This window comes from Sorex araneus, chromosome 1 (genome assembly GCF_027595985.1).
Source record: "Sorex araneus isolate mSorAra2 chromosome 1, mSorAra2.pri, whole genome shotgun sequence".
Taxonomy (NCBI): Eukaryota; Metazoa; Chordata; class Mammalia; order Eulipotyphla; family Soricidae; genus Sorex; species Sorex araneus.
This window is the reverse complement of record NC_073302.1, coordinates 433137337-433160156: the sequence shown is the minus strand read 5'-3', so window position 1 is coordinate 433160156 and position 22820 is coordinate 433137337. Positions and strand designations below refer to the sequence as shown.

Here is a 22820-nt window from a genome sequence, read left to right as displayed (position 1 = left end):
GTGCCCTGTGTACTGCTCGAATGCACTTCAAGCAGGCGTGCATGAGAACACACACACACACACACACACACACACACACACACATATATACAAACACACACCTTCTATAGAAACCCACTTCCACTTACACGCAAAGAAAATTTATCCACTTGGGAGGTAACAGTTTAAGCATTTAATTAAATTAATTAAAAATTTTCTTTTTGGGCCACACCCAGTGGTACTCAGGGTTAACTCCTGACTTTACACTCAAGGATTACTCTGGTGGTACTCAGAGGACCATATAGGATGCAGCGTGGGGGGGAGGGGGAGAGGGAGGGTGGGGACAGGGATTGAACCTGGGTTAGATGCTATGCAAGGAAGCACCTTAACCCCTGCACTCTTTTTCCAGCCCAACAGTTCAAGTATTTAAAAAAAAAATTATTTTTATTAAATGTTTGAGATAAACAGTTAAAAATTGTCCATAATTTGGTTTCATTAATAAACTGTTCCAATACCATCCCTTCACCAGTGCACATTTCCCGCCACCAATGTCCTCATTTCTCCTCCTTCTACCCCCTAAACCCCAGTCTGCCCAATCTGCCTTTATGGCAGACACTTCTCTCTCTCTCCCCCGCCCCACCTCTCTCTCTCAAGGGGGTTTTTATAAAAGGCTCTTGAAGACATTTTCTTAAAGAGAAATTTGTGGACCCTATCCTCTTATAGCTGCTCACTCAGGGGAAAGGAAGTGAAGGGACTGACTATATATACGCAGGCAGAACCTCTTTCCTCCTTTCCATTGTCCTACTCTAGTCCTTTCACAGCTGAAGGGTCTGCCCACCCGCCACACAATAACACTGAAGACCATATTCACTTAGAGGATGGTTCTTCCTACTATCCTGAGATGCTGCTGTGTAAAGCATCTTCCTAAGGAATCTCAGGAAATCTTCCTCCCTTTCCACTTTCCTTTGAAGAAATGATAGACATCTCTCTTCCCTCCACTTTCTACCTTGCAGGACCTCTTTTCCTTGCCTCCCTCTCCTTTGTGTCTCTGCTAATGTCCTTGCAGTTCCTTCTGTATCTTCCTGGGGCAGCGAGGCGGAGGAGAGAAGAATGCATGGACAAGATGGGCAGGCTTCACCTCCCCTGTCTCGGTGCATCCAGAGCCGTTTCCTGTCCTTCCCCAGAGTCCTGATGGGCTTTGTTCATACAGTCCTCTGAAGTATTCCCCGCCTCTTCTGTAACTTGCCTCTCTTGTGCTGCAATAGTCTTATCTCCCTGGCGATGGCAGCCATACAATTTCATCCCTTCTCCCCACACCCACACCACCCCACTTGACTATCTGCCATAAGTTATTCCAGAGCTGTGTGAGGACCTAAAGGGAAGAAAGATTGTGCCAAGGGGGAAAAAGATATGGAGGCAACATTTAAATGCAAGATAATAAGTGATGGTACTCTGAATGCAATAGAACTGAAGTACTGCACTTCAAAGGTGACAGTCAGGGACCTAGTCCCAATGTCTAATTGCTCCTGCTCAATTTACCATGTGAGTAAATCTGACTTCCTGTGGCTGAGCTAGAAAAATCACTTATTGCTACCAGGGCCCCAGGTATTAAGTCAGCCACTAGTCTCACCTTTTTTAGGTCAGACACCAAGGTCAATTTTCTTAATATCAGCCTAAAATGCAACAACTTTTCAAATGGGAAATCAAACTTGGACTTAATAAAGACTTGACTAAGGTCCAATATGCCCAGGAAGATCTGCCACATTTCTCTTTATACATTTTAACACCATTTTCACATGGATAACAGCCTGACTTACAGAGATATTCATTCATTTTGGTGCAAACTTTCCTTCTCCATCCAGATTTGTTGTTTAGTTCATCTATTTACCACATGTATCTATTAAGCCATTTTTTGTTGTGAAGACTGACACAAAATTTGGGAACTTCACACTTCATAGGGGCCCATTTTTCCAACTTGCAGGTAAGGGGGGGGAAAACATCAAAACATCTGTGAGAGATGGTCTTCCTCTTCAAGAAGCTCTCGGTCTAGCAAGGAGAAGACAAGAAATACATCTACACACTCCGAGAACTGTCTGTGACCTGAACTCTGTGTCCCAGCCCAGAGATTAGACTTCCCAACATTGAAATTCAGGCTGACGGTTTTTGAAAGATCTTTACCTACCCTTCATTTTTTTGAAATCAGATTTTGCATTTCATGCTATCACCAACACCTAAGACAAGAAAAATAGAGGGTCCTGGTGTAATGTGGGCCTCCCATAAAGTGTGCTGTGTAAATGAATTAATGGAACCAGCTTCATAAAAGGCAACGTAACAGTTTGTACCAAGTAAAAGCTTTCCATGAATAAATGACCAAAGGTAGAAGATTTGCAGGTTGGCCTTGGGAACTGAGTTGGCCAAGAGGGTTGGTGAGGTTGGTGGTTGGAAGGGGACCTTGAGATGCTGGTGGCAGGGAAGGTGGTGCAACACTGTACATTTGAAACTCTATTATTAATATAGTGCCTAAATAAAAAATAAGAAGAAAATAAAATCAATTTTTTTTTGCTTTTTGGGTCACACCCAGCAATGCACAGGGGTTACTCCTGGCTCTGCACTCAGGAATTATTCCTGTCAGTGCTCAGGGGACCATATGGGATGCTGGGAATTGAACCCGGGTCGGCCGCATGCAAGGCAAATGCCCTACCCGCTGTGCTATCGCTCCAGCCCCTAAAATCAAATTTTTACAAAAGGAATGTCTTTTATATTCCTCTAACTTCTCTGAATTCTAGTGATTCTCTACCCGGTATCTGACTCTACCTCAATAAAGTCTTCTTAGGTTTTTATTTTTTGTAATAGACCATCTTAAAAGCTGAAATGAGCAAGTTTGAGCCCACTGAGTGTTTTGCATGCATTTGAGGAATGGTTAAATTGTCCTGCATGAGTCAGTCCTTCCAGCTAACTTGCTGCCCAAAATCTTTTGCAACAATTATTGAGGTCTACTTTTCAAGTCTTTTGAGACTATGTTTTGGTTTTGTTTTGTTTTGTTTTTTAACTAGCAAGACTATTTTCTTTTCCTAGATAGAGAAGTTTCTATCTCCAAAGGATCTTACTTCCATCTCCCCAATACTTTTGAACTTCTGAAATACACTTTTCTAACAATAAAACAATGTGTGGCAAAATTAAGTTTTTAGTTATTGCCTATTGACAGAGTTTCAGTTTGGATCTCAGTAAACAATATATACCCTATATAATTCTAGGAAAATGCATGTATATGAGAGATATGATTTCTACCCATAGGAAACTGAATCTAGATCATAAATGAAATATAATTTAGGACGTCAATGTTTTGTACATAGATACAATTAAGCTATGAAGACAGTTAGAAACTATAATCGGGAGCCTAAGGATTTGAGTGTAGATGAAAAGGTAAAATCTTTAAAGAAATCATGTTAGTCACAAGCCACAGAACTCCTTGTTTATCACTCCGTGATAAAAATCTAAATATTTCTATAACCATAAATTGCTTTGTTGGGGTCCACTGAATGCATATGCATAGTGTATTTCCATGTTGTTTTTAAAGTTGGGATAAAATCTATTTTTTTCAGTGATATATAAGGCCTAAAAGTCTGATTTTTTTTTTCTTTTTGGGTCACACTCAGTGATGCACAGGGGTTATTTCTGGCTCTGCACCCAGGAATCACCCCTGGCGGTGCTCAGGGGACCATATGGGATACTGGGAATCGAACCCGGGTCGGCAGCGTGCAAGGCAAACGCCCTACCCGCTGTGCTATTGCTCCAGCCCCTAAAAGTCTGATTTTTGAGGTAAAACATAGGTTTATTTGTTTCTGTTGCTAGAGAAATAGGACATTATATGTTCTGTGTACTTTATATGTAGTATTTATAATTTATATAGCTGATAGTTTTTAGGCCCTATTTTACAATTACCATATCCTGTGAACTAGTATATGATCATAACAATTACCTATGCATAGATAAGTAGATGCAGTCTTATTTATTCATTGTTTATGTGTGCATAATTTTCCGTACCCAATAAATTATTATTAAACCTTTGCTCATAAGCTATTTCCTGACACCTTTATGCATCTATACAACCTGGAATAGTGTTTGGAGTATAGTAGATATTCAGTAAACACTCATCATTTTCTCTTTGGATTGAAGAAGGACAATAATGGAGTATAGTGCTCCTCAAGAAAGCCAGTTGGCTGGTCCTCCTCCTGATATCCACAGGGAGATCCTTTATTAAACCTCTGCGGCCATAGCAGCTTGACGCTGAGAGTTTCAGACTTTGCAGGTCTCAGTGAGACTGACATACCAACTCACAAGACCAATGTGCTCATCAGGATGCCCGATTAGTTAAGGCCAAATGGCTGACCCTTCTCTTTGTCATCTGGAAAACTGTCAAACTCCAACCCCCTAACTCCCCAAGTCAGGAAGCTGCGCCATTACCACAGACTGCTTCGTGAGCGGAAAGTCATTTGAAAAGGAGGTGAATCATCATGAGGAATATTTCACCCGGGTAAGGAGAAGCATGAGTAAGTGCCTTTCTCCCAGGAAAGAGTATCTCCCACATCATGATTCAGCAGACTGTGAGCTTCAGACTATCTCCTCTGGGTATTCCTAGATGCCCAGTGCCAATCCTAGTCTTAGACTTGGCATTAGTATAACCTTCTCCTACTGATCTATTCTTTCTTTCTCTCTCTCTTTTTTTTTCTTTTTTGGGTCACACCCAGCGATGCACAGGGGTTACTCCTGACTCTACTCAGGAATCACCCCTGGCGGTGCTCAGGGGACCATATGGGATGCTGGGAATCGAACTTGGGTTGGCTTCGTGCAAGGCAAGCGCCCTACCCACTGTGTTATTGCTCCAGCCTCTGGTCCATTCTTTCTTGATGCCTATTGATATTAGAGATGGTTTGGATTGAATGTTTGTTAAAATCAAATGCTGAAATTCTACCAATTAGTGTGATGACATCAGGAAGTGGGATATTTGGAAGGTCATGACGGTGGTGTCTTATTAACAGGGTTAGTGCCCTTATCAGAAGAGACGCAAAAGAGCTGGCCTTTCCTCTCTTGCTCTGCCCTCTACTGTGTGAGGATAGACAAAAAGGGCATCTGACAGCAAACCAGAAAGTGGGCTCTCATCAAGTACTGTGATCTTGAACTTCACACCCTCCAGAACTATATTTAGAAATTAATGTTTGTTGTTCATGCCCCAAACTCTACTACTCTTTTATAGAAGTCCAAACTGTCCAAGACAGTAGATTATAGCCAGATTCTATTTGCTTTTTTCTGAGACACCTAATGCAATTATATACTAAGATGATAATTTTTTTAGTAATGCTCTTTTGTAGAACTCGTGGATGCCTTAAAGTGGTAGCTTGAGATACAAATTAGAAAAAGAATAGAAGAAAACTTTTTTTGTCTTTTCACTATTTTACTTTGTAGTTGTTGAGTAACAAAATCAAGCGATTATAAAGATACAGAAGGAAAAACTAGTGGACCTCTTTTTGTTCATTAATTTGTAGAACAGAAGTAGAAAGACCTTTTAGCAAAAACATTTCATTTAAAATACTATTCTAATTTTTCTCATTAAAAACACCAAAATCCATCTGGAAACCTTTTTAAGTCTTCATGAAGACAGCAAAGAAAATAAATAGATGGTACTTATACAAAAAGGTACAGACAGTCACTTGAAATGGAAAAGCCAATGATCTGAAATATGCATTCAGATTTCTAAAATATGCTGCAAAGCAGAGATGTAATCCGAGATTCTCTTAGGTATTTTAGAATTCAGAGTCTTTCTAGGATAACTCCAAATTATCTTTCCTTCAGACTCTTATTATATCCAAGAATTAAAAATAAAATTATAAATTAAAAGATGCATAATCTTGAACCTGTAGTGCCTCTGTGTCTGTGTTCTGAGTGTTCCAGTTAATAATTTTATTTTAATTACAAATTTTATGTCAATTGCCCGAAGGGTATACTTTTAAAATTAAGAAACTCTATGCCTATAGTAGAATGTCTGCTTCATCAGTCAACATTTACTGAATTAACCTAAATTTTAAATTAGTTACATATAAGTACTCCTCTTTTTACTTCCAAATAGTACTTTTTATTAAGGAAATGAACTATTTATGAAAAAAAGAAAGAAAAAGAAAAGATGTTCTACTTTACTAAGTATGGCCCAAACAAACAAAGAAAAATAAAGGCATATAAGCAAATTATAATATGGTGATGAGATCACTAATTAATATCTGGGAAAGGTTATACTCTATCTATGTAACATGAATGCAACATGTGTTCTAACATCCTAATGAAAATACCTGACTACCCCCATCAGCCATGCTAAGACATCTTCCCTGGTATTTCCCTAAGTATAATAAAAATTACTATGTAGTCCACTTTTGTTATTTAATATGTGGCCTAAATCTTTGAGTTCTTGCCCCAGGCCCCTACTTATCTATGTACTTTTAGAAATGATTCAGTATCTTTTAAATTCCAGGGGTGGAGCAATAGCACAGAGGTAGAGCGTTTGCCTTGCACGCGGTCGACCTGGGTTCGATTCCTCTGTCTCTCTCGGAGAGCCTGGCAAGCTACCAAGAGTATCCTGCCTGAACGGCAGAGCCTGGCAAGCTCCCCGTGGCATGTTCGATATGCCAAAACCAGTAACAAGTCTCACGATGGGATGGAGATATTACTGGTGCCTGCTCAAGCAAATTGATGAACAATGGGACAACAGTGATACAGTGCTACTTCACTAAAAGCAAAATTAACCCCTCACATCTTAGTTTAAAATCCTTGAGTTCTACTGTAATGTTTTAATATTCCTTTTTTTCATTCATGACTACCTTATTATAGGAGAGAATAATCCACTATTCAGTCTGAACTTCAGATCCCACTTGTGAGTCTAACACTCTATTTTATTTTATTTATTTATTTTTTATTTTTTATTTTTTATTTTTTATTTTTTTTTATAGTTTATTTTTAATTAGTGAGTCAACGTGAGGGTACAGTTACAGATTTATACATTTTTGTGCTCATGTTTCTCCCTTACAGAGTTTGATAACCCATCCCTTCACCAGTGCCCATTCTCCACCACCAGTAAACCCAACATCCCACCCCCCCTTCCCAGTCCCGTCTCCCCCCACCCCACCCTGCCACTATGGCAGGGAATTCCCTTTTGTTCTCTCTCTCTGGTTAGGTGTTGTGGTTTGCAATAAAGGTGTTGAGTGGCCATTGCGTTCAGTCTCTAGTCTATATTTGGCCCGCATCATCTTTCCCCCACATGACCAACAACCACATTTTACTTGCTGTTCCCTTCTCTGAGTTGCCCAGAATGAGAGAACAGCCTCCAAGCCATGGTGACAACCTCCTGGTACTTATTTCTACTATTCTTGGGTAACACTCTATTTTAGAGAGTGTTGATAAATACTAGCCTGAAGTTAGTCTCCCCCACCCCCCTTATTCCCTTCTGCCCATCCTCCTGGGATTAACTGAATAAGTTTATTTCTCCAGGCCACAAATGTGGTCTTTCATTAGAGAAATTTTTGATTATATAGTTTGTTCACTGTTGGAACTCCTGAGGGTTTGATATGAAACATGTAATTTGTTGATCATCTGGTCTTACAATATAGATGTTAATTGCAAATGACATGAAGGGTTTGAGTACTAACTTAAAAGGGCCCACTAAAGGGAATTGTCTCTCACCATATTAATATCATTTGTCTCCATAATGCAATTAACTAAGCATAATAGTCAAAATTATATGATGCAGAAGTCCAATTAGTCCTAATAATCACCAAACACAGAAGTATGTGAGAAAAGTCTTTTTATCTCTCTGATAAAAAGCCATGGTGTCAAAAAACTTAGCAGGGAAATGATGGAACCCTAAGGAAAGTATGAAGGTGTCAGAACTTGGAGAATACCACAAAGATTATTCCCATTTTGCATTATCCTCCTGCCCCACAAACATCTGGAGCTTAGTGATTTGAGTCATGCTCTGTTTGGTACATAGATAATAACTGAAGTGGTTGTTCATCCAACATTACTCACTGATCTTTGGGGAAATCAAAGTGGAGAAGATATTGTCTCTAATATTGATTTACTTTCAATTTGGTGGGGGAGAACATAGGATACATAAACATATAATATAGATGAGAATAATTAACATTCATAAAAAATACTATGGGACTCCCAAGGTGAGGAATGAGTCTTATTGTCCGGGCATCGTTAGGAAGGTTTTAACCATAGAATGACTGATGATCTGGGTTTTTAAGGTGAGTAGGAGTCCATAAGTTATAAGCAGCTCAGAGGAAAAGGATAGTGATGTAGAAAAGCATAGAATTCCTGTATGCCTGGGGATGTCTTTGCCAACTTAAAAATTAATCCAGGCAAGTAACTGACCAACAGTAAGGTTTGAATCTGATTAGGATAAACCCATCATTTAAAAATCTTTTGACTGCCCTCTCAGTCTTTTGACTCTAGAGAAAATAAAATGGCTTTGCTTCTTTTAATCAGTGATTGTGGTTCTTTTTTAATTGAATCACCATGAATTGCAAAGTTACAAAGATATTTGATTTATTTATTTACTTATTTTATAAGTTACTTCACAATATTTGATTACAATTAATGTGTTTTAACATAATCCCATCACCATTATACCTTCCCACCACCAAATTTGAGATGTTTCCAAACCAAGCCCCAATCAAATACAAATGAAAGAATATATTTTGGGGGGCTGGAGCGATAGCACAGAGGGTAGGCCATTTGCCTTGCAATGCGGCCGACCCGGGTTCGATTCCCAGCATCCCATATGGTCCCCTGAGCACCACCAGGAGTGATTCCTGAGTGCAGAGCCAGGAGTAACCCCTGTGCATCGCCGGGTGTGACCCAAAAAAACCAAAAAAAAAAAAGAAAGAATATATTTTGTATTGTTTGTTATGAAGAGCTGCTGAACATGCTTACAAAAGAGTGTTCACATAGAAAACAGTGTGAAGATTGTTCAATTTCAGCAGGAGCCATTAAGACATTCTATAGGATATCACTAACATGTTGTTAAAATTTGGGTGATGTGAGATTTGGTATATATGTCTGAAAATATGCATATAGGCATATATATGTATATATATTTCCCTCTATGATTTGTTACCTACTGTCTGAACCCCACCAAATATAGTGTGGTAATTATGGAAAATGAGTAGGGAGTGTCTTATGATGCGGTCTCCAGGAATATGTTCACTCATATGTGAAGCTTGACCCGAGTGTGTGGAAAGCAGCCGTATGACTGAGTTTCAGGCAGACACTGTTCCAACACCAACCTCTTTACCAGTACCGACTACCTTCCACCAATTTCCCCAGTTTCCTTCCTGACCCCCAGTCTGCCTCTGTGGTCGTCATTTCCCCCTTTCCCCATTGTCCTCATACTCTCTTCCCTAATTTATTCCCCCAACCCACACTAGCTCTAGTGGTAAGATTCTTATTGAAGACCAGTTCTTCTGCACTTCATTTCTATTGCCATTCAACATTTGACATCCCCCTACAAAGTTTCTTTATATCCCAGATATAAGAGAGATAATTTTGAGTCTATTCCTTTCCCGCTGACTGATTTCACCCAACATGATAACTCTCCAGACCCATCCATATCACAGCAAATTGAATTGTGGTTCTAAAACCTCTCCAGAGATGACAGGCTCTAGGGAGGGTGAAAATACTTTCGTAGTAGTTACTTTACAGTAGTATTTTCTCTGCGTCTGATGTTTGAAATCTCGAACGCCAGAGGGTTAACCAGATTGCATAAGTTAGGATGAGAAATCAGAGAACTCTTTTGAAACAGAGGATGTGACTTGAAAGGAATGGGCAAATTCATATCAAGTGAGACCAGTGGGTCTTCTTTACATGAATCATACACTTATCTCCATGACAGGGCGGGTGCAACCCTATTTACAATTTCTAAGACATGGGACTCTATTTCATTTCAGTTTTCTCATCCACCCAGAGAATCATTAGTACTGTTCTATGGTAACAAAGGTCAGATCTGCCAAAGCTTATTCAGTGCCTTTTTCTTTTCTTTCTAAAAATTTTTTTTATTGAATCACTGTGAGAGAGTTACAAGCTTTCATGTTTGGGTTAAAATCACACAATGATCAAACCCATCCCTCCACCAGTGCACATTCCCCACCACCAATATCTCTAGTATACCCTCCCTTTCCCACCCTCCCCCTGCTTCCATGGCAGACAATATTCCCCATACTCTCTCTCTACTCTTGGGCATTATGGCAACACAGACACTGAGAGGTCATCCTGTTTTCTTTGACATGGATGGGAAAGGAATTTTCAGTTGCCGAATCAGAGTCTGCATTGGGCCCAGCACAAGGAGGAGGGAAGAATTAGCAGAAGTAATGCAGCATCTGGATTTACCCTGTCTTCTCTATGCCTTTGGACATGTAGTAATGAAGTGCAGTAATATTGCGTTTCAGTCAAGGTTCTCAAGGATAATGAACTTCTTCCTGAAAGCTCTGCCTCCCCAGGACCTCTCCCTCATGGCTCTGACAAATGACACAGTGAAATATCACACATAATCCTGTATCTCTAATGCCAGGCACTTCTATACACTTATAGAAGTAGATGTTTCTATCCAGATTCTGCCTTCAGTGTTACAAAAACTCTATTCTGTTCAATTCATAAACCACAGAGCATCTTTACCCATGCTTCTCTCTGGTTAGCCAGGTCATACTCTGAGGATGTCGGTTTCTTCCCAAAGGAACTGTGTGTACTTGACATGTATGTGTTTGACATTCATAGAGAGGAAGAGCAGAACATTCTTAACAGGAAGTGTCAGGGAGGAAAGTCGTTAGATATTAACTCCTATACCACAATTTTGTAGAATTTATAGTGGTTTCTTACTTGTCTTCTTCATCAGGGGAGAAAAAATATTGCAAGGGAATATTAGAGCTCTCGAATGAGTGCCTGCTTTTAAAAACTGAAGATTTACACAACACTTCTGATTAGAGAAACAGAGGGTCTGTTCAAGGAAGGAGTGGGCAGAGGAATATACACGCACGCTGGTTGCCAATAATGCCTGGGGAAAGTTGCAGGGTAATTATACCTGCGGATACTTCTTGTCTTTCAACCAGCATGATAACCCATCATCTCCTGCTCGTCTGCTTTCCACTTCCTGCTCAGTTATTTTCCATATTAGTCTCTTGAGTTGCCCAGAAAACCCTGCCAGGACTGCAAGGTTTTCGATGGGAATCAAAAATGGGTTGGCTGCTGTTATTCTAAGCAGGAATCATCAGAGTGCTACTTACTCCAGAAATAAAGGACTCTTTCATAACCTGGTTGGGAGGGCTGGATCTGGGAGCCATCAAGCTCTCCTTTGGAGAGCCCCTGAAGTCTGCAAAAGTTCCCACCAGACATCCAGACCCAGGTTAGCTTTAAGAAAAGAAAAAGTACAGGTGGAGCCATCTTCTGGAAAGGATCAGCTGAGTTCCTAAAGGGCACTGGAAAATGGAAGTCGAAGATGTCCCCTGGATAGTCCTTGTCATCCACCATGGAAAAGATGAACATCGGAAGAATTTCCTATTCTAAACAACGTGAGGTTTAAAATATACTCTCTGGAGACGATCCTGAATGTACAGGCTCTGGGTTGCTATTTATAGTGGCTGATGTGTACTTTGCAGAGATTTTTCTTCCAACAAAGGAGCTGTATGTGATGTAGGGAAGGAAAATAAACCTTTCCATGTTAGCTAAATCAATTGGTGCTAATCTCCAATGTAAAGCCATGTCCCACTAATCTGAACCTTTGCAAATATTCAGGAGTCCCTGGTAACTTCTACTAGGCTAACAAAAATAGTAAAAACTTGTTTAAAAATGGCCTATGTAAAAGTGATTTATAAGGAGAAAATTAAGCTTTTAAATGTAAGAAAGCACTTTAAAAGGTTTTAAAAACATTTTTTTTAAGTGGGGTTTTCAAGTGTTTCAAAATGGAGCCCTGGAATGTAGCTTGCGTAATTAAGATGTTCAACAAATTATTAATTTATAAATAATTCAAAGCTTCTTGTTTGCTCTATGCACAAGAATAGAGGATAAACATTTTAAAAGACAGGAATTCATAATGAGTTATGGCACACTAGCTTTGATTTGCTATTAAACACTATTTAATAGGTCACAAACTAGTAAAAAGAACTGAATTTTATTCATTAAGTATATACGTTTCTCTCCTTTAACCTTATCCAAAGATTAATGAGAATCCAGTTACAGCCACTGCATCATTCCAATATGATCATGTTCCATGCCCAGTGGTACTTTGTAACATGCATAATGACCGCTGGGCTAGTAAAGATCAAAAACTTCCCTAGAAGACTTCAAAATAATTGAAATGGATTTGCCTTGGCTCAGACTTTGGAATGGTCTATATTCATTAATTAAAAATAATACTTATCTTCTTTTTGGGTTTTGGGCCATACCTGATGATTGGTGCTTAGGGGCTACTCCCAGCTCTGTACTTTGGGGATCATGCCTGGTGGTGCTTATGGGACCATGTGGTATAGATGATCGAACCCAGGCCTCCTGTATTTGAAACCTGCTCTTCAGTCTGTTGATTCATCTCTCTGATCCCTTATAGTCATTTTTGTCTGGCATTAATACCTGACCAATGATGCTACAAATGGAAACTTTTCACCTGGCTGGTTGCTGAGAAAACCAATAGTAGAAGAGACATATTCAACGCATATAGCTGATGGCCTTTATCATGCTTTTATTTGATTTTAGTGAAAATCCTCATCAATTGGTAGTACCATATATTTCTCTAAACTTGGCAGACTTTGACCTTAGAAGTATTAAGTATTATTTTGGTCTTTTTAAAATATTAATTTTTATTGACTCACTGTGAGGTAGAGTATTACGAATCTGTTCATGATTGGGTTTCAGTCATACAATATTCCAACACTCATCCCTCCATATTTTGATCTTTTTTTTTTGTTTGTTTTGGTTTTTTTTTTTGCTTTTTGGGTCACACCCGACGATGCTCAGGGGTTACTCCTGGCTCTGCACTCAGAAATCACCCCTGGCGGTGCTCGGGGGACCCTATGGGATGCTGGGAATCGAACCCGGGTTGGACGCGTGCAAAGCAAACGCCCTACCCGCTGTGCTATCGCTCCAGCCCTATTTTGATCTTTTGGATTGAAAAAGGAAAACTCTTGTCTTCTCTGAGGACAATGAATTCTTACTAGCATCTTCACCTGAATTTGGAGAGAATCTCAAGGATGATTTCAAATCTGGGTTCTACCTAAATTCATCCTATCATATTTATAACCTTTCTTAAGTGAATTAATCAGGATACAAGGGATTGTGAAAGGATTAAAACACTTGCTTGACATGTGGCTGATTTTGGTTCATTCCCTGGCACTGCATATTGTCCCCCAGGCACTACCAGGAGTGATTTCTGAGCACAGCCACAATAGCCACAAGCACCGCTGGGTGGGTCCATCCCATAATAGTAATAGAATTATTCCTGAGCACAGAGACAGGAGTAACTCCTGATAGTGGGATGTGACCACCCCAAAACAAAAACAAAAACAATGTGTCTATATATATGTGATCAATGTACCTGACTGAGCATAAAGAACAGTAATCCAATAGTTTCATTTGGTCTGTTGCCATATGACTGAATTAAGCCCCTCTTATCCTCCTCTTCCGGAGCTATCTTGGCATCATAGAGATGATGCGTGGACCTTTAGCCGAGATAACTAATTAAAACATGAAAAATCCCATTGATCAACTTGCTACAGTGGAAAGATTTGGAGTTAGGAGCACTTGAGTGAACAGGATGTTTGACCTATTAGTTTCACTTTTCGGCTTGAGATTCCCCAACCATTTAATAGGCATAGTAATCTAGGTCAGCTATCAGATTAAATATCTACATCCCCACAACCACCAATTCATCAATTGGAAATCTAACCAAGTAAATTAGGAGGGCGAGTGTCTCTTACAACACAGCTCTCTATTCTCCTCCGCTCGAGGACACTTCATGGCAAGAGGAGATTCATTAGACACTGGATCTGTCGGCACCTTGGTTCTGGACTTCCAAACTCCTGAGCTGTGAGAAATAGATTTCTGTCACCTATAAGTCACCCAATCGATGATATTCTATTGTAGCAGCTTAAACAGACTGCCGTAAGGTTCTCAGATAGCTTTGACCTTATGTGATATGAGGTATATCAAGTACATCATCTGCCTGCTACTTGAATGATGCTTAAATGGTGATGGTTTCTTCTTCTAATACTAGGTGAATATTTTGGCAGGCACTTTTTTCATCTGAAAATTCTTGGCTAAATTGAACTCTTCAGGTAAAATTTTGAATTATGTTTCCATGGTATATGAAATACAGGACACATCATGAATGAATAAGACAATTAACTCCATGGATGGGTTCATTTAATTTATTTTTTTAAAGAATAGTTTTATCTTTTATTATAATTGGTGTGACTCTTTCAGTGTACAAAACATGATTTTAAAACCCTCATATAGCAACATGTTAGGAAGGGTAGACTTAGATGAGGTCCTAAGTTTCATTCTTTTCTTTCTTTCTTTTCTTTTTTTTTTTTTTTTTTTGCTTTTTGGGTCATACCTGGTGATACACAGGGACAGGGGTTACTCCTGGGTCTGCACTCAGGAATTACTCCTGGCAGTGCTCGGGGGGGGGGGCATATGGAATGCTGGGAATCAAACCCGGGTCAATCGTGTGCAAGGCAAATGCCCCACCCGCTGTGCTATAACCACAGTTCCCCAAATTTCATCCTTTCCCAGCCTCAATAGAAACACTTTAGCAGTGTTGTGATCTGTATAGGAAAGAAATTTTAGGCATTTCTTCCAGTAGGAATGAAGAAAATAACTGGAACTGAAATATGAGTAATAATTTAAATCAGGTATGCCAAAAACAGAAACAACAAGTCTCACAATGGAGACGTTACTGGTGCCTGCTCGAGCAAATTGATGAACAATAGGACAACACAATTCTGATAGTGACAGAATTTAAATCAGGTATGATATGTTTTCATACCAAATGTCTATCAAAACACTGAGTTTAATTATCATATCTACTGCTTGTTGAGTATCTACTACTGGTCAGTCACTGTGCTTTTTTACTCTACATGGGTTAACTTTACAATGCTTCTACTTCACAATGATCATGTGAGGCAGAAAAATTATTCTCATGTTATGCAATAAAGAAAGAGAAGCCAGAGATATTTAACTGATTTGCCATGAGTCACTCACCTCACAGCTGTCAAAGTCATGGTTGGAACCCAGGTCTGTGAGATTTCCTCACTCATATGTCTAGCTCCCGCATTATCCTGCCTTTCTCAGGTTAACTGGTAAATTATGATTTACGGTAAGTTGGTAAACTAATCATTATGATAAATTATTGGTAAATTATGTCACATGTACTGTAAAGGAAACATCACTGATATTTTAAACTGTTTCAACTCACACATCTGTCACATTTTCCCTCACTATAAGTTATGAATGAGTATTTAAGTCATTAGGAATCTAGATTTTTAAGTTTTCCTCAGTATATATCACCTATGGTTCCTGGACTTTAGATTCTATCCTACTCACCAAAAAGGGATTATTTTATGACCAGAGGAATAGTTAGGGCAGTGGAAATTTAAGCATGCCATCATACTATTTATAACATGACCATTTATAAATTTCCATTATGATGGAAACAAATAATATCCATTTAGGATAAGTGAGAGGGTGAACAAGACAAGGAAGATGTAAATATAAACATATTTATATTATTCATGTTAGTGTATGCAATGAATAATCAAAGATCCCTGACCATAAACAATATCAAATAGATGAACTAAAACTTACAAAAATATATTTAAGTCATTTCAAATTTCTCAAGAAAATGTTTAACTTAAATGTAAAAACTTAGATGAAAAGTATCTTACATTTTCCCCTCTCTCTCTTTGAAGTAAACAACTTTTTTTGGAGAAAACTAAGGGGAAATATTTTTAAAAGCAAATTTAGCTACTCTGATCATTTAAACAATTTCAAAGGACTGTTTTATTTAACTCCCTAATGTAAAACAAGTTTCTGATTACAGAAGAACCAAAAATTGCACTTGGAAAGATTTTGATTTTAAATTTCAGTGGGCAAAATGCTAAGCGTTGTGACCAAAGATGTTTCTTTCTTTTTTAAAAGTGTGTACGTGTTGTATAACCATTGATGGGCCACATTATTAAATCATGTAAAAGAATGCCAGTGATACCATTCTAGGAGGGGGCTACTTAAGATCCAGTGAAGTTTTAAAAATTGTTTGTTTTTCTAGTGTAGTAAAAATATTTATTTGCAAATATCTAATCATCAGGATTATTTCAGAGGCTCATAAAAATGTATGAACAATGACATCAGCAAGAGTGTTTTCATTCCCTATATTTATGCGTCTCTCCAAGCCCCTGAATCTGATAAAGCAATCCTACAGCAGGCGCCTTTGCTCTGATCAGGGAGGAACTAACGGTGGGTGTGGCCAGCACAAGTTGGGAATGGAACAAGTTCACATCCTGAAAAGTGAGGGAGTCGTTTGGCAAATAAAGTCCAGCTTCAAGAAAAGGATGCCACAGGGAATATCTCCTCGGGTATAAATCGCTGCAGGTCTCTCGGAAGATACACTGAAAGGGATTTTGGTGGAATGTAGAAGAGTTCAGTTCGAATTGATATTAATTCTAGCTGTGAGCAAGCAATCCTTCCTTGGAGACTAGAGCAATTAGGACAGGGGGTGGGGTATTTACCTTGCATGCGGCCGATCCTGGTTCGATCCCCAGCATCCTCTATGGTCCCCTGAGCACCACCAGGAGTAATTCCTGAGTGAAGCGCCAGGAGTAACCGCTGAGCATCGCTGGGTGCAACCCAAAGAGAAAAAGAAAATCCTTCCAAAAAATAAAAATCCTTCTTCAGACCTTGTTCCCCTCCAGTCACTAACACATTCCTGCTCTTCATTTTATGTCCTCTGGGAAAGTCTTTGTATTTTTAATTTGTGTTCATTTATGTAGGAATGAGATGTATCTTCAATTCTTTATGGGTTCCAGAGAATCAAATTAAGTAATAGCAATAATTGCCAAGATTACTGAGTAACATTCAATAGCTAGTAAATCAATAAACTACAACTGTCTAATGCACATGAATTAAGAGTGCAAATGCACACTAATGTGCACTAGATCATTAATGTGTTCATGGTTTCATGTGTTATCTTCTCATCTCCGTACAAAACCTCTACAAGGTAGTTATTTGTCTTGCATTTTACTAATGAGGAAATAGAAAGCTAGAAAGATTGAATGACTTGTAAGATAATGTAGCAAGGGCTGGGAGATAGCACAGTGGTTAGGGTGCATGCCTGGCAAGCACCCACTAGGGTTCAATTCCTGGCACTGCGTGGTCTGCTAGCATTGATGGTTGAAGCCCTGGACATTCCTGAGTACCACTGGGTGTGGCCACAGACTACCCAGTACTGTTACATGGCCAAGAATCACTGATGGGACCCACTGCTTGGGTAGTTAATAAGCGCAGACCCAGGGTTTGACTGCATAGTTGCTCAACACTAGGGTCCACACCCTTCACTGTTGAGCACCTCCTCAGCTATGCCTTTCAGATAGGCTTGGAGAGACAGAGCAGTGGGTAAGGCACTGACCTTGCATGGGACTGTCCCTGATCTGATCCCGGCACTGCATGTGGATCTTGGAGCATAGCCAGAAGTGGTCTCTGAGAACAGAGCCAGCAGTAGCCCCTGAGCACTGCGGGTATAGCCCCAAAACCCAGAGGAGAAAAATAAAATGGAAAGCATTAGCACAAAAGAAAGAAAGAAAGAAAGAAAGAAAGAAAGAAAGAAAGAAAGAAAGAAAGAAAGAAAGAAAGAAAGAAAGAAAGAAAGAGAGAGAGAGAAAGAAAGAAATAGAGACAGAAAGAAAGAGAGACAGAAAGAAAGACAGAAGGAAGGAAGAAAGAAAGAAAGAGAGAGAGAGAGAAAGAAAGAAAGAAAGAAAGAAAGAAAGAAAGAAAGAAAGAAAGAAAGAAAGAAAGAAAGAAAGAAAGAAAGAAAGAAAGAAAGAAAGAAAGAAAGAAAGAGAAAGGAAAGTTAAATGACCACTAATTACTTTGAGATAAACCACCTCCTCACACAGATGAGGAAGCCAAGGTCTAAAGCTAACGGAAGAGAGTCTTATATGTCTTTTATTTTCACATAAAAACCACAATTGTGGAGAGCCCTTAATTTCTAGTTCTGGCCATCTGTTTCCTGTGCACACCCTGAACTTTCCCATCAAAGTTGGCTGGATCATAAAGCCTGACCTTCACTTTCCTTTAAAGAATCTTACATAATTCTTAAAGGGTAAACATGGACTTCCTAGATTCCCAATTAACAGAACCAGAAGGTTCACTCTGAAACATGAAAAGGTAAGCTTAATACAAAATACAAGGAAGTATTCTCAAACATTCTTTCAAGAGGAAAGAAAGAAAGAAAGAAAGAAAGAAAGAAAGAAAGAAAGAAAGAAAGAAAGAAAGAAAGAAAGAAAGAAAGAGAGAGAGAAAGAGAGAGAAAGAAATACAGAGAGAGACAGAGAGAGAGAAAGAGAGAAAGAGAAAAAGAGAAAAAGAAAAAAGAAAGAAAGGAAGGAAGGAAGAAAGGAAGAAAAGAAAGAATGAAAGAGAATAAAGGAAAAAAGAAAGGAAGTAAAAGAATGAAAGAAAGAAAGAAAGAAAAGACGGAATAAAAGAGGGGAGAAAGAGAAAATAGAAAGGAAGACAGAAGGTGAAAAGGAAATATGAAAAAGAAAGTAATATGGGAAAAATAAAGAACAAATAAGAGAATTAGATGGAAAACAATGTCCATCCCTTCCCCCAAATTGATACTGACAGAAATATAAATAAAATAAGATTAGGATAAAATTGTCTTCCTTTATCAAGGGTGCCTAACTAAATTTCACTTAATGCATTTCTTTTAAGAATCAAGAAGACTTTATTCTTTAACACACACACGCACACACACACACCCAACAAAAAAGCTTAAAGGACCGGAACAAGTAGCTATGTGGAATGTTTTAGGGAAAATGTTCAGTGTGAGATAGACACAGCAATTTGCACAGTACATACACGTCTCTTCTCTCCCATTTATTCCCTGGCTCCCTATACATATGGAAAACAAAACAATGGAAGATTCTGATTCAAACTGATATCCAGTTTTCATGTCATTTTCTGTTACTCCCTGGCCTAACTCTGTTAAGCTTTTAACCCCAAACAAGATCTGGTCTGTTTTCTGATCCCGCTACACTGATTCTTTTTTTTTTTTTTTTTTTTAGCATATTGTGAAGGAATTAAGGTAGAAATCACACTTATTTATTTATTTATTTTTTGTTTTTTGGGTCATACCTGGCGATGCACAGGGGTTACTCCTGGCTCTTCACTCAGGAATTACTCCTGGCGGTGCTCGGGGGACCATCTGAGATGCTGGGAATTGATCCTGGGTCGGCCCTGTGCAAGGCAAATGCTCTACCCGCTGTGCTATTGCTCCAGCCCAAAATCACACTTATTCAGATCTCACCAATATTTCCCCTGTGCACAGACACTTAAATCTAACTGGTCCTTAATAATATTTGTTGGTTAATTTTATAGACTTTTAGAAGAGCCTGCGTATCATGGAAAGAAGAAGTGGGTCTTCTGAAGCTGAATATTGTTTCTAAGCCTTTGATTCTACACTCTCCTTGATTATCCCTAGCTCCTGGATTATTTTTGCCTCTCTTGGTGATTTTCATTATGTCTTTATGATTTCTCTCTCTAATCTTGTTTTTTTGGCACCATCTATTGCTATCCTTCCTCAGCTTTTATACGCTACCACTGCCATATTGGGCATACCCAATCTTACTTCTCTTGGCAACTTTCTCTCCCTTTTTAAGCAAAGTTGGAAAACGTTTCCACATGCCCGGAGGAACTCTCTATTTACACGAAGATTCTCCTTGAAACACTTTCCCCAAGCTCATCCAAGAATGAAACCATTCTTAGTCTCCCCATATGAGACAACACAGAGACATTACTTCCAGTAAATTCCCAGATTTACATTCTATGGAATTACCTTGGCATTTCTCTCTCTGCCTTGAAAGGTTCGCTAATCCTCCATTTATAAACACTTTCCCATCTGATCTTCATTTCCATATTTGATTCCTTGGTTCAGACCCTTAATATTCTATATTTAATACTAACTTCTCCAGTATTGGTAACCTTATTTAAGTCCAATCCAGGTAATCTTCTCCAGTAATCTTCATCACACTTAATTCTCCTAATAAAACAAACATCTATCGACTTTTGTTGCGAGAGCAAAACGCTTAAGATGTCAAATTGTTATTTCCTTAGGTCCCAACAGGTTTCTTGCACTAGGACTCTTTTTTCACCTTTGACCTTTGGTTGGTGTCAGTCTCTTTCCTTTCACTCCCCATCGTCATTACTACTTCCTTCGTGGCTTACTGCTGCCAAGGCTTTTCCTGCAAAGTTTCATTACCAGGAGATCTATGTCTTCCCTTCGATGAGCATTCTTGTTCAGTTGTCATTTATTGCTGTGTGGTTCCCTACCTCCTCAGCTAATGATAATCATTTTTTTTAAATGATGGTGATGATGAGATGATAATAATACAATAATGGCTACTTGGTGTGAAAAAACTACTATTTGTCAGAGGCTAGGTCAGAACATTTATGAAATTCAGTAATCTTCACAATAATCACATAGGTTCTGTAGACAATAGCTGTAGTTTACAAATCAGGTAACTGGAGCTTAAGGAAAAGTCAGGGTTCATGGTCACAGAAGCCACCACAAGTCGCAGAGCTGATCTGAGAAATAATTCAGTGTCTTGGGTGTCTATACAGATATAACATGACTCAGCTGACTCTCGCCAACAAAAGGCAATAACTTCACTGTTTCCTTTACCATACAAGTAACTAAACCCTGATGCAACAGAGAATCAAACAATAATATAACTTCCACCTGGACTCAGAATGACCCCTGCAATTATCCCAGTTAACATGTAGGTAACTGGACCTGGATGCTTTCTGGATAAGAAGAAAAATTTGTCACAAGACTTATTTGGGACTTAATGCCTTTACCTTTTCAGACTGAAAACTCCCATCGTTGCCATTTTTTCTGTCATTTCAATAGAACAAGTGCTTTTTAAACTTTTGACTACATCTTGTTTTTGCCAGGTCAAATTTCCAATATGCAAGGAACTAAAGAAATGTAACTATTTGATACTTCTTCATTATCTCTTTTTTCCTGATGCTAGGGGGTTTTTTTCTCCTTTCTGTTTTCTTTTTTGATATAGAATTTAGAGCCCTCCCAGGAAAATATTTTCAGAGTTGCTTTTGCAAACAAACCCTTTGGTGTGTAAGGTATTTGGCACTTTAGACCATAATCTCTGTCTGAGGCCTGAGACCCATGTAGGTAAGAACCAAGATCCTTCCTTACCTTTCAGCTTCCAGGCGCATTTCTTCTCGCTTTTGCCTTCTGAGTTCCCTGCGTCGTTCAAAATCATCCATGGTGTGGATTCCGGTTTAGGGACACCAGATAATGTCTGGATCTAAAGGGAAGGAAATGGAGTTAGTATCTCAGAGGAGTCGGAGTATTATCTTCCATGAACGACTTTAACGCTCTTCCCACCTTCGTTCACCTCTTTCCTTTTCTTGACTCTAGAGAAAAATATCCCAGACGCTGATGAACTTGCCAGTAATTATTGTCTAACAGGAACTGAGTCCTTTCTGTGTTCACGTCAGTTTCATTCATAAAACCAGAGACAACATTGTGTGATTGTAACCCAAACATGAAAGCTTGTAACTATCTCACAATGATTCAATTAAAAACAAAACAAACAAACAAACAAAAAACACCCCAAAAAACAGAGACAAGAGCTCAGAGTTCCCGCTTAAAGAATGTGGAAAAAAGAAAACTGAAGGAAAGAAAGTAAAAGAAAAGAAAGGAAAAATCAGGAGACAGAGTGGTTCTGGAAGCCTTAAAATGTTGGTGGAATCATTGAGGATGCTTCTGTTGTTATTTTGTATCTTGCTGGACCACAGCCTGACCTAACCTGTGGACAGTGAACAAAGGCAAAGAAAACCGGAGGAAAACCACTGAGAGGTAGAGTTAAGAGAAGAATGCAAGCGAAAGAGAGACCTACAGCAATACCTGCTTCAAGGCAAGATCTGCATATTCGAAAAGACTCGTAATATCAGAGCGATGAGGACTGTGATTCGGTCACACCACGGATAAACGAAACGGCAGCATCTTAAGAAGCACGTTTCTTAGGAACAAGCTGATTGTAGATGGGCGAGTCCCCGCTTTCTCCATCCAGCTGTGCCCCACCGCTTTCCCTCCTTCCTACCTCCTCGGGGAGGGTCTGAATCCCAGTGAGCTCTTCCCTTCTGCCCTTCCCAGCTTTTCAACTGAGCAGCCCGCCTGTCCAGAGAGTCTGCGCCATGGAGTCAAATATTCCAGAATTCCCCCGCTGCCCCCAAACCCAAAATGACTCGCAGAAAGGGGGAAGCGGGCTCTTTTTGTCCCGGCTTTGTTTACAGAGCTGTCAGTGGTTAGTTAAACTCGGCCTGGAATCTGGCATTTAAGGCCTGCTTGAAGATTGTTTCCTGTGCTGAGCCACGGGCCCGGCTTCCTCTGGAATCCTCCACCCGGCTGCGCTCAGATCACAAAAATTATTTTATTCTTTGCTCTGCACAAGAGGCGAGTTATTTGGAAGAAAGTGGGGAGCTGGGCAAAGCCCTCATGACATCGTGGT

At 39.3% G+C, this 22820-nt stretch overlaps 1 protein-coding gene across 12 annotated transcripts in view; it reads right to left on the bottom strand.

Annotated features, from left to right (window-relative positions):
• CALD1 (caldesmon 1) overlaps positions 1–22820 on the bottom strand; it is a 212817-nt gene that overhangs the window by 83872 nt on the left and 106125 nt on the right. For all 12 annotated transcript variants that reach the window (XR_008630190.1, XR_008630188.1, XR_008630189.1 and 9 more), the window contains one exon: positions 21503–21614. Coding sequence is in view for 5 of the 12 variants with exons in the window: in XM_055138265.1 (XP_054994240.1) it covers positions 21503–21573 (71 nt within the window). In the remaining 7 variants the exon portion in view is untranslated. The remainder of the gene's footprint in view (positions 1–21502; positions 21615–22820) is intronic.